General features: G+C 45.5%; 4 protein-coding genes across 4 annotated transcripts in view; 3 read left to right on the top strand and 1 right to left on the bottom strand.

Moving 5' to 3' along the window:
- The window catches only part of LOC108798817, a 16,668-nt gene extending 7,080 nt beyond the window's left edge, over window positions 1–9,588 (top strand). The window contains exon 3 of the mRNA XM_018570614.1: window positions 9,233–9,588. Within this exon, the coding sequence (XP_018426116.1) occupies window positions 9,233–9,544 (312 nt within the window). The 3' untranslated portion in view covers window positions 9,545–9,588. The remainder of the gene's footprint in view (window positions 1–9,232) is intronic.
- On the top strand, window positions 609–1,062 carry LOC108798834 (histone H2B). Its single transcript, XM_018570634.1, has one exon. The coding sequence runs from the start codon at window positions 648–650 to the stop codon at window positions 1,026–1,028; it is 381 nt and encodes a 126-aa protein (XP_018426136.1). The 5' UTR covers window positions 609–647; the 3' UTR covers window positions 1,029–1,062.
- Window positions 7,907–8,349, top strand: LOC108798828 (histone H2A type 1). Its single transcript, XM_018570628.1, has one exon. The coding sequence runs from the start codon at window positions 7,910–7,912 to the stop codon at window positions 8,300–8,302; it is 393 nt and encodes a 130-aa protein (XP_018426130.1). The 5' UTR covers window positions 7,907–7,909; the 3' UTR covers window positions 8,303–8,349.
- A 2,620-nt stretch (window positions 9,589–12,208) lies between the features above and the next one.
- Window positions 12,209–12,659, bottom strand: part of LOC108798816 (histone H2B 1.1-like) — a 4,161-nt gene continuing 3,710 nt past the window's right edge. Inside the window, exon 2 of the mRNA XM_018570613.1 lies at window positions 12,209–12,559. Within this exon, the coding sequence (XP_018426115.1) occupies window positions 12,228–12,559 (332 nt within the window). The 3' untranslated portion in view covers window positions 12,209–12,227. The remainder of the gene's footprint in view (window positions 12,560–12,659) is intronic.

Below are 12,659 nucleotides of genomic sequence, written 5' to 3'. Positions count from 1 at the left end.
TCATTCTGGTAAAATATAGACAATGTAGCACCAGGGTTCCATAGTGTAAAAACAAACAAACAATAAAAACGGATGGAGTGAAATATTGTATCAGCGAGGGAACAGAGAATTGATGGGAAAGATTAGGTACAAGTTATGAGAGATGCAACACGTGTCTTTGCATCTTTGTAAGAGTCGAGAACCGCGCGGAATGCAGATCGTACAGTGACGTCATCTACCAGTTTCGGAATTGGCGGCATAAAGAGCTTTAGTAGAAAACGGATTGTAAATATTCCGGCGGGTAATTTGAAAGTAACAATTTAAGATGAACCAATCAGGATAGTGGTTGTTGTCTTCGATTTAGCCAATAGGAGCCCTTTTGTTTCGTAACATGAAAATTACTTTCTTGCCAGCAACATTAAAACTTATATGTTTTTGTAAAGTGTAACTAGGTCGAAGTTACAAGCTCTTTAGCCTTCAGATTTGTTTCTAAACAGATATGTAAGCGAGGGAAGAAATCATTACATAATGCGCCGTCACATGACTGACTCCTCCAATAGCACACTGAGAAGGGATCAGGTCTCATTTGCATAGCCCGGCTATATAAGCAGCACACGAGGGCGGCTCCAGCACACATTTCCTGCACAGATCGGAGAGAATCGGAGATCATGCCTGAACCAGCCAAGTCTGCCCCGGCGGCCAAGAAGGGCTCCAAGAAAGCCGTAGCCAAGACTCAGAAGAAGGACGGCAAGAAGCGGAGGAAGACCAGGAAGGAGAGTTATGCCATCTACGTGTACAAGGTGCTCAAGCAGGTCCACCCCGACACCGGCATCTCCTCCAAGGCCATGGGCATCATGAACTCCTTCGTCAATGACATCTTCGAGCGCATCGCCAACGAGGCTTCCCGCCTGGCTCATTACAACAAGCGCTCCACCATCACCTCCCGGGAGATCCAGACCGCCATCCGACTCCTCCTGCCCGGAGAGCTGGCCAAGCACGCCGTCTCCGAGGGCACCAAGGCCGTCACCAAGTACACCAGCGCCAAGTAAACATCACTCTGACCTAAAACAAGACCCAAAGGCTCTTCTAAGAGCCACCCAAATACATCAGACCAGAGCTGTGATATAACTTTAATATGCAAGAGTATTTCTGGTTACGCAGTTTATTGGAACCACTGCCAGTCAGATGAAAGTAATTAACTCTAATAGCTTTGCAACCCCTGAAAAAAAATGTTCACCAAATGCTCAGTGGAAGTTGATTGTATCCAGATGTTCGATTATATCTAGAATTACTTAACGTTCCAGACATTCACACTATAATCCTCCAACATTTATTATATTCGTGTAAACTGATTTCTGAAAGGAAACAATCCGATGACATTGTAGATCTTCCGGATCCTCGTACAGAGCTGATCATGTGACCACCAGGTGGCAGTGTTGTTCCTCCATAGAGGAGACATTGGGGCGGTTCAGTTGGAAGCAACTGATCTAAAACTTCCTAGGTGATCATTCAAATGTGACATCTGTGTACAGTGACTGAGATCAGAAAGAGGGGGAGGGGGGTTCTATATCTGCAGGGAGGTGAACTTCTACAAGTATTGGGTACACTATTCAGATTAGGTCTCTAAAGTGACAGGAAAAAACAAAAACATTTTTAGAGTCATCCGTCTGTACCTCAAAACTAAAATTCCGGCAAACTGCTTGTAAACATCCTCACCTACTAAAATTTGTAATGCTGTAAAACCATTCATTACATAACTCAAGGGGATGACAAAGGAAAACAAGACAATAAAACGAAAGTACGTTCATAAGATCTAAATCTGGAAATACAATATCCATATCATGTGGCCTTGAGTAGAGACTGAATATGTGGATGGCGCCATTGAACTGAATACTGAATGTGTCATGTCTGAGCCAAATCCCCAATAATTTTTCTTTTATGTCAGTTCTTCTACCTACAAAATACATCATAAAACTCCGGACCGCTCCCTGCCTTCAAATCAACGCAAACACAAGACTATCGGACTCGTTCTTTTGAATCGATTCATCTGAGTCAGCTGATCGTTTGAAGCTGCTCTTTATGGGAAATCCGGTCCCATCTATCCAACTTGTCGAGCTCTCCGACTGGACACCTCAAATCCGGTGACTGCCAGTAGATGTACAGCAGATGGCGCTAGTGCGCATGGGCAGAAAATCCTTGTCTAACTATTACCACTGGGCGGCTAGCGGCTCATCAGATTCTATAACCTAGTACAAATTTATATTTCCCCTAGGTTATAGAAGCCGATAGCCCCGCAGTGGCAACTGTGGATGTAGAAAGAATGATGTGGCCGCACAGGCACTGTAACCCATTTGAACCTTTGACTGGGTTATAGAATTGATGAGGCAATAGCCACTGCCCTTGCGTGGCTATCGGCAGGGCCTTTCTATAACCTAGGACAAATATAACTGTAGTACGGTATGTTATAGCAGTGGATAGCTGCACAGGCGCTGTGGCAATAGTTAGACCGTTCTACAAGGATTTCCTGGGCATGGGCACTAACCATCTGCTGTAGATCTCCTACTGGCAGTCACCCGATGTGATGTCACCAGTTGGAGAGGTCTACGAGTTGGAACTTTCGAAAGAACATAATGCAAATCGGCTATAGGGGACTAGAAATCCCAGCAATACATTGTACCGTAATGCAAAATGGCACCAGCTATAGTAAGAGTACAAATACCAGCAATACATTATACATGTAATGCAGAATAATAGTTTATGAATTTTCTACATACTATGTGCTGCCGCTCTTTTCCGGGGGTGCCAGGGTGATTTCTTGGTTGCAAAGGGTCTCGGGAGGAGGGGTGCAGAGGGTCTCAAGAGGGGTAGATGTGCGGGCTGGTGCTGTAAAACAGGCGCCGCCAAGTCCCCAGCAAGTCCTGGACCTTACGTCAGCTGCTTCAATTTAAAAATGTAAAGCGCTGGTATCGGTCTTCGGTATCGGGGCATTTTCATGTATGAGTTCTCTTGAAAATCCCTAGTAACTGCACCATTCTGATACTGGTATTGGTGCATCCCTAGTTACAAACTGGAATTTTGCCAAGTTTAGATGATTACTTTTGCTTTTTGCTCAGGGGCTGCCAGGGTTTCTTACCCTTCCTTCTCAAGTTGGCTGCAGCATGGCTTGTTTCCAGTATGCCTGACACTGTTTCTCTTTGGCGCTTTCTTATAACAAGTCCCGTAAACATCCTCATTCTGCAACTACTGGCAAATTCCTGTCTGAGTTATGAGACACTATTCACTATTTTAGGGCTGCAACCAACTAATTGATCAATAGTTGTCAATTATTCTTTATCGATTTTAGTTGGTTGTATCCCTTAGCTCACTCCTCCATGCTCGGAGGAGGGCACAGCAAGCAGTGGGCAAGTGCAATAGCCAGTCTGCTTTTGGCTATTGCAATTTGAAATGGCCAATAGTAGGCTGGCTATTGCACCAACCCACTACTTGCTGAATTTACAATCAGCTGCCGTCTGTGGAGTCTTCCACTGGCAGCTGCCATTCCCTGGCTGAAGCTGTTCAAGTGCCATGTGCTTTCAATACAATTATTACAAAAATGACATGACAAATTCTGCAGGAGGTGCGCGTTGCACTGCCATTCATTTCAATGGCACCCCAAACGTGCCTCCCACAGTGGGATCACCTGCACTGGAACGCATGGTGTTCCAGTGCAGTGCGATTGCAAAAAATTGAACATGCAGTTTTATTCTGAAGTAAACTTCTTGTTTTGTAAAACCTGCATTTACGTATTTTATTTTAAATTTAAGGATGGTATTTAAATTTTTATTTTATGAAAATAATTTGTTGCAGCCCTAGACTATTTAACCATTCAGTACTATTCACTATTTAACCATCAGCTGGTCCATTTAGTCTCCGCCCTTGCTTGTGTTCAGATCTGCTGTTGTTCCTCTTCTCTGTGTGTTCTCTGTGTATGACCCTGGGTCAGGTTCTTGTTTGTTGTTGTTTTTAATGAACTTCTTTTTTACTTTGAACCTGCACTTTAGTTTTTTGGGTTCCTTAACGGGGTTACACACCCAATTCCAGAGGCAGAGGTTTCAGGGGTTATACTTCAGGGCCCAGTCACACCATAAATGTGCGTTTCGGAGCGTTCGGCCTCTGGAACGCAACCTGGCTGGCTCACTTTGTTTTGGGCTGGGAGGGGGTGTGGCGGTGCATTGAACTCAATGGCACCGCAGCCACGCCCCCTGCCTTCAGTGCGATCGTTGACACCCGAATGCATGGCACATTAGTGCCTGCGTTCTGATCCAGTGCGATATGCCAAAAGTCCTGTCCTGTCATCTCCTTTCACCGTAGCATTTTTCAGGCCTCTGTGGATATTAAGGATGCTTATTTGCACATCCCCCCCCCACCAACTCCACCTGCATTTTGCTGTGGACATGCAACACTACCAGTTTGTTGCTATTTTTCTTGTCCTGTCCACTGCACCTCTTCAGCAAGAAGTTGGCCCGTGTTTTTTTTTTTTTGTTGGGGGGGGGGGGGGGGGGCAGAATCTGGAGCAGTTGCTCATGACAACCAGTCAGATTCTCTCTTTAGTTTCCTCAGTTAGGCTTTGAAATGGAACAGAGAAGTTGATTGGTTGTCATGGTCAACTGGTCCAGGTTCTATTTGTTCTAGTGTTGATAAATTCTCCTCCTTGTGTTATATGGGGGGGGGCAGAATCTGGAGCAGTTGCTCATGACAACCAGTCAGATTCTCTCTTTAGTTTCCTCAGTTAGGCTTTGAAATGGAACAGAGAAGTTGATTGGTTGTCATGGTCAACTGGTCCAGGTTCTATTTGTTCTAGTGTTGATAAATTCTCCTCCTTGTGTTATATGATGTCCCTGTACTCCCATTACTGTCAATGATTTGGAGGTTTATAAGGGGAGATTAACTAGGAAAATGGGTGGAGTTTTGGCGGGTTATTTAAAATGTCCCACTCAACCAATCACAAATGGGTGTAAGATCTTCTGTCAACTAATAGGAGTGGTTCATTTCCATACTATTATGCAATGAAATTAACAGTGAGTAACTCCTTTTGCTTAATGTGACATGGGGAGGATGATAAACTATCTTCCCCCTTAGGAGGGTCAAGTTATATAATGTAACTCTATACTGAGACTTGGTGAATTTTCGATTTTTTTTTTTAAAGATGGCTCACAGTATGAATTTTACTGCATTATTCCATATAACTACTAGTTTGGAATGCTATATTATGACCTTATGTAGGCTCACTGTATGTGGAGCTCTTTTGGGAGAAGCTGGGTGGCTCTGAGAAGAGCCTTTGTGTTATGTTGATGAAAGGAGAAGCTCTGTCTTATTTCTTCTTGTGCTTGGCGGTCTTCTTGGCTACTTTTTGGGCCTTGGTTGCAGCTTTGGGCTTCTTGGGGCTCATTGTGCTCTTCTTAGAAGCGGTGTTGGCCGGCTTCTTGGGGCTTTCTTGGACGCTGGCTTCTATTTGGTGGCTGGTTTCTTGTGCTTGGCAGCAGCCAACGTCTTCCTCTTGGCTACCCACCGCCTTGCCTTTGCTCTTCTGCTCCTTGTTGATCTTGAAGGATCCGGAAGCTCCGGTGCCTTTGACTTGCTGTAGACTGCTCTAAGTGACCAAAGCCTTGAGGGCGATCTTGAGCCCCCCCCGACGGTCCCCTGGTGAGATGGAGGAACTTAATCATTCTTTTTTGACTGGGCTGAGGCACGAGGGGGGGTGGAGGAAGGGGGAGACTGTGTACTTGTGCAGCGTACAGGGGAGGAAAGAGAGAACAATCGGGACGAGAAGGTAATGTCCCGTGCTGACACACACTGACAGTAAACTGCACATACACAGTATCTCAGGGTCTCATGACAGCTGTTCACTGAGAACGTCTGCGGCTTCCTCATCAGACCCTGAGATATGAACGGTCCGAGCATTTACCTCATGTCCGAAGGCGAAGCTGTCCCGCTCACTGTCCCCTCTGCTCACTGGCCGCCTCACCTTCTGCCTGGGGGGGGCGCCCTCCTGAAAAATGCTGCCCAAGGCAAACGCCTAGTTTGCCTCGTGCTAGATACACCCTTTGCCTGCAGGACCTCCCGGAGCTCATGAAAGTCCTCCCATGTCATTGGGGCTGGAGAGAGGGTAGCCGAGGAGTGCCCTGACGACTCACTCAGAGGCATTACCAGGGAAGAGACTTGGGAAACCCACGGACACCCATCCTGTCAACCCCCGCACACAGCTCCTGTCCTTCCCTGGGGCTGAGCTGACTCAACTCCACTGGCGTACAGCCTAGGAAGATGGCGCCCACGGGACCGAAGCCGAGGGCTCTCCCCAACCTGCCGGCTTTTTCAGAATGATAGACCTCAACATAAAATTGCAAAGACTTTAAATATATCCTCATCTACAGTACATAATATCATCAAAAGATTCAGGGAATCTGGAGAAATCTGTGATCATAAGAACAAGGCCGAAACACAATATTGGATGCCTGTGATCTTCGGGCCCTCAGACAGCACTGCATTAAAAACAGGCATGATGCTGTGATGGACATCACTGCATGGGCTAAGGAATCTTCATAAGATAACTGTCTGTGAACACAGTTCGCTGTGCATTCCAAAACTGCAAGTTAAAGCTCTATCATCCAAAGTAGAAGCTATATCTGAACATAATCCAGAAATGCTACTCTGGGCCAAAGCTCATTTAAGATGGTCTGTTGCAAATTGGAAAACTGTTCTGTGGTCAGGCAAATAAAAATTTGACATACTTTTTGGCAACCATGGGGCTGCATCTTCTGGACTAAAGAGTAGAGGGACCTTCTGGCTTGTTATCAGCGCTCACTTCAAATGCCTGCATCTCAGATGGTATGGGGTGCATTTGTGTGTAAGAAATGGGCAGCTTGCACATCTGGAAAGGCACCATTAATGCTGAAAGATATATCAAAGTTTTATAGCAGCATATACTCCCATCCAGACAAAGTATTTTTCAGTGAAGGCCTTGTATAGTTCAGGACAATGCTAAACCACAGACTGCATTATTTCATATTAGAAGAGTCTGGGTGCTTAACTGACCTGCCTGCCTGCAGTCCAGACCATTCCCCAATTGAAAATATTTGGCACATCTTGAAACAAATAATACAACAAATCCTATTTCAGGCAAGAATAGAACAACATTCCTCTCCCAAAGTGCAGGCAACTGATCTCCTTAGTCTCCAGACATAGAGAGAAGAAGAGGGGACCAAAGCATTCCACTGCCTGCGCCAGGCCGATTTACATTTGTTTCCCCTCTTTGCAGACATGGTTACAATTGTTTATATCTGGGACATTTGTATCAGCACTCAGCAAGTTCTTATGGATACATTACAGATACATAACTCCAATGTCTACTCTATGGAGGGACAACACTGCCACCTGGTGGTCACATGATACATCGGCTCTGAACGGGGATCCGGGAAGATCTACAATGTCATCGGCTTGTTTCCTTTCACAACTCCACCTCCAAATATTGTTAATTATTACATTTTCTCCAGAATACTTTACACAAATGACAGTTGTTGGAATGAGTTTCTTACTAAGAAGTTTCACCTCACTAACAAAAGTTATAATAGATTTTCTGTACAAATGAACAGAGCTAAAATCTGATCTCAGCTCAGGAAGTGGTGAGGGACGTCTAGAAGTGTCTTTGTGTCAAAGATGAGGAATTGGATTCAGAAAGATTTAATTGAATGCAATTCAAGCGGAGAACTCAGTGATAATGATGTAATCCGTATTTCCTTGTTGTTGATTGGCTTAAAAACAGGTCAGAACTCTATTGGTTGGCTTCAAATGTGACCAATCAAAGGGTGTGACATCAGAGCATCCAAGGTCTATATAAGAGTAAGGGAGCGGGTTAGTAAAATACTTCTTAGGGAGACTTTAGTGCTGTTTTATAATGTCTGGACGCGGCAAACAAGGCGGCAAGACCCGTGCTAAGGCCAAGACCCGATCATCCCGAGCCGGTCTGCAGTTCCCAGTCGGTCGTGTTCACCGTCTGCTCAGGAAGGGCAACTACGCCCAGCGGGTCGGGGCCGGAGCTCCCGTCTACCTGGCCGCCGTTCTGGAGTATCTGACCGCTGAGATCCTCGAGCTGGCCGGCAACGCTGCCCGGGACAACAAGAAGACCCGCATCATCCCCCGACACCTCCAGCTGGCTGTCCGCAACGACGAGGAGCTCAACAAGCTGCTCGGTGGGGTCACCATCGCCCAGGGAGGAGTCCTGCCCAACATCCAGGCCGTGCTGCTGCCTAAGAAAACCGAAAGTCATAAAGCTTCCAAGGCCAAGTAAAACCTTGGCAGTTTTTAATACCACAGAACCCAAAGGCTCTTTTCAGAGCCACCCACATCTCCATACAGAGAGCTAATACAAGACGTGAATGGGTAGAAATTGGTTTTCATATTTCTAATGTAAAATAAGAGGAACAGAAGAGATTAGCTCGCTGATACATTTATCGTTTCCTATAGATCTGATCATGTCACGTGTTCTCACCAAATAGATCTCCAACCCTTTCTTGCTGAATTGTATTGAATACTGTGACTACTTTTTTTGTGAATACTTTTATTAAAATACATGTTGGCTGATGGAGGGGACGCTTCTCGCTGGGATTGTTTGAGATTCAGTTGTTGCTGGTTTCAAATCAACCTGAGCTCTACAGACGTGACCGCTATAGAATTAGCCCGGCAATAGCGCCAATTGTGAGAGTAAGAAGACAGACAATTAAACTGCCGATTCTATCTGGAAAGGACAAATCCCATTTATATTATGAAATCCAAAAATATATGTCAGTTTTTGTAATGGAGAAGTCTAGAATGTAGCATTTAGGATAAATGTCAGGGCAGGATTGTCCTGTGGGGGAGGGGATTGCAGACATCCATGTCACAGATAACAGCGGAAGTCCTACTAATACAATACCGATTTGGGATTCTATTATGATCTCTAATGGATTACAATTTGCCGGTTAAAGTAAATTGCTTTATTCACTCGAACAAAATCTTTCTGTAGATAAGGACAAAGAATATAATGAGCGGGAGCTTCAAACTGAGTAACGGCTGAGTGTTGGGACGATTCCTGCCCAGAGAGGCGTGGCTTTTAGAGCATCACGGATACGCCTCCTTACCCCTGCCCACTCAGTTTCCCATCAGGTCCACTCCTTCTGTATAAAAGAGAGTGACCGCGCAGCATTTCTTCATCGTTTGTCTGACTAACGAAGGTTTAGAGATGTCTGGTCGCGGTAAAGGCGGGAAGGGTCTGGGCAAAGGAGGCGCTAAGCGCCACAGGAAGGTGCTCCGGGACAACATCCAGGGCATCACGAAACCCGCCATCCGACGTTTAGCCCGCAGAGGGGGTGTCAAGCGCATCTCCGGACTCATCTATGAGGAGACCCGCGGAGTGCTCAAGGTTTTCCTGGAGAATGTCATCCGCGATGCCGTCACCTACACCGAGCACGCCAAGAGGAAGACCGTCACCGCCATGGATGTCGTCTATGCTCTCAAACGCCAGGGACGCACTCTCTACGGTTTCGGAGGTTAAACAGTAATTCTGCCCGTTTCATACACTCAAAGGCCCTTTTCAGGGCCACCCACCTTTCCATAAAAAGCGGCTGTAACCACGATTTTAGGATCAAAGGTTTATGTTCAGTTTCAAGCCCGACAAACTGGTGCAAGGATAAATATTTTCAAGGCATGATTAAATATTTAAATTGTATTATCTTTCTGATGACTGTTTTATTATCTGTGAATAAGTGCAAGGAAGTAACCTTACAACTCCTATAATCTGCAGGTGGAAGAAATAATTTTACAATGTGCTGGCTTTAAATGATGGCTTGTCATATTACAAACTGCCGGTGCAGTCAGGTCTGCGGAATATGTGCAGAGTAAACTATCGGTGTATTATCTAGGATTCGCTCTCCATATCCCTGATGCAGAATATCACAAGTCTCATTAGAAACCAGTAGGATTTCTAAAGATGCCGCTAACTTGGTTTTCATTTTCTTATGGACACAACAGCAACGCTGCAATCATGAAGACTAGGCTGGTATGAAAATAACATCTACAGCGGTGACAAAAATTGTGAACACTTTTTAAAATGTGAATGTTTTGCAACTTTGCAGGATTCTCGGAAATGGTATTTCGCATCAAATGCAAATGTTTGTCAATATAATGAAAATGTCATGCTGAATTTAAAACAAAATGCAGATATATGCAGTAGAGAAAACGTTTTGCAGGGAATACTGCAATCGTGATGAATATACTGTACAGAAGGTAATTCTAGCCTCAATGAATTGCCTGTTATTTGATGGACGCCTCACTCGTACAAGGCTTTTCAAACGGTGCCACACATTCTCTATCGGGCTCAGGTCAGGTCAACAATGCGATGGACTTTGTTGTGAACGGTGCTGATTTCATATTGTTGCTGTGTGGCAGGGGGCTGAATTCTCGTGAGGATCACCGATGGAAGGTTTTGGTCCCAGCATGGTGTGTTTTCTTGCGTTCAGATGTACCCTCCAGTACATGAAAGCGGCCAAGACCATTTGCTGCCACATGCCAAAATCATAAGGCTTGTTCGCTTAATTTTCTGTTTTCTTAGACAATGCTGTATATGTCTCACTGTTGCTATCATTACAATTGAGTATCCATTATAGAATGTAATCAACAATGGATGTGTTGCAGATACTGTAATCCTTTAATAAAAATCTATTGAACCCTAAAAATAATAATAAATGCAGTACAAAAAAGGTTACGCAGGGCATACTGCAATCGTGGTGAATATAGTGTACAGGGAGCAATTTTAGCCTCAAGCCTTTCCAAACGGTGCCACACATTCTCTATCGGGCTCAGGTCCGGGCTGCTTCCTGGGCAGGTCAGCAATGGGATGGACTTTGTTGTGAACGGTGCTGATTGCATGTTTGCTACAATCCTTCTGAACTAGAAACGGTGCATTGTTGGGAAAGTCGTCCTTGGTGGAAGGTTTTAAGTATTCAGCGCTGCGGTACTTCAACTGACGTTTATGTTATACCATTTTTTGGGGGACACATAGAGCTTTTTTTTGGTGGTATTTAATCACCACTGGGGGGTTTTATTTTTTAGTATATAACAAAAAAGTACCGAATATTTAAAAAGAAAAACGGTTTTCCCTTTATTATTTTAGGAAACATTTATTTTTACCCAATTTTTTTGGTAAAATATAAAAGACGGGGTCACATCGGGTAAATAGACACCAAACATGTCAAGCCTTAAAATTGCGCACACCCACGAAATCGCAAAAAAAACTATCCTAGCCAAAATTGGCCATAGGCATTGATTGTGTACTGTTTAATAGTGCACAGTGAAGATTGTGTTAAAGTGTAATAAATTCAGTCATGGCCGAGACATGGGGAATCTAGACGTATCAGACTGCACTATATCCTACACGTCAGGGTCATCAGATTTTTTTTAACAGACTAGAGTTAGTACAGCCGAGGTATTTTAACCCCTTCATGACTGAGGCCTTTTTTTTAATCGTTTGTACCCATGTTTAAGCCTCCACAGGTCATCAATTTAGAGATACCCCAAAATACTTTGACTGCTATCACATGGGGGGGCTTACAAGCCCCCCCATGTGATAGCAGATGGTGGTGACAGGTACTCTTTAAGGTGATGCTGGGGGTCCAAAAGACCCCCAGTGTCACCTTTACACTGGAAATAAGCTATTGAAGTGCAGATCGCACTTCAATAGCTTATAGCTGGGCTCCAGGAGCCCAGAACTGACAGCCCAGGGACCGGAAGTGATGCAATCTGCATCGCTCCCGGTCCCATAGAACGGTGAGGGGATCGATGAACGGAAGTTCGTCGACCTCCTCCCCAGCTCCCCGCGGACACCAAGATCGCCGGTCCCGGCCCGTAGGAGGGGCAACGGAGACCGTGAAGCACGGCGGGGGGGGGCGGCCCCTTCTTCGGGACGCAGAAGCGATCTGGCGACAGGTAAGTCACCAGGATCACTTCTGTTGTATAGCCGACAGTCGGCTCTACAAGTTTAAACAGAGTCCTGGCGGCAAAGGTCACCGGGAGTCTGTTTAAACAGCCCCGATGCTGGCGACGTACACTGTACGTCGTCAGTCACGAAGGGGTTAACAACGTTTGACAGCGTTCCGATTAGATCACAGCTCAGATTTGTGAATTAGTTGGTGGCTCTTAAAACAGCATTTGAGTCTTTAAGGGTATATCCTTAGTCCGCTTTACTTGGCGCTGGTGTACTTGGTGACGGCCTTGGTGCCCTCGGAGACGGCGTGCTTGGCCAGCTCTCCGGGCAGGAGGAGTCGGATGGCGGTCTGGATCTCCCGGGAGGTGATGGTGGAGCGCTTGTTGTAATGAGCAAGGCGGGTAGACTCACCGGCAAAGCACTCGGAAATGTCATTGACGAAGGAGTTCATGATGCCCATGGCCTTGGATGAGATGCCGGTGTCGGGGTGGACCTGCTTGAGCACCTTGTACACATAGATGGTATAACTCTCCTTCCTGGTCTTCCTCCACTTCTTGCCATCCTTCTTCTGAGTCTTGGTCAACGGCCCTGTATCACACCCGGGTCAACCTGGGATTTCACTAATACCCCCCTTATCACCCGGGTGATAAGTGGGGGGGATTTCACTAACACCCCACCTTCTTTTCAC

Source organism: Nanorana parkeri, unplaced genomic scaffold (assembly GCF_000935625.1).
Source record: "Nanorana parkeri isolate BGI_ZX_2015 unplaced genomic scaffold, ASM93562v1 scaffold1563, whole genome shotgun sequence".
NCBI lineage: Eukaryota > Metazoa > Chordata > Amphibia > Anura > Dicroglossidae > Nanorana > Nanorana parkeri.
This window is presented reverse-complemented; position numbering and strand designations above follow the sequence as displayed.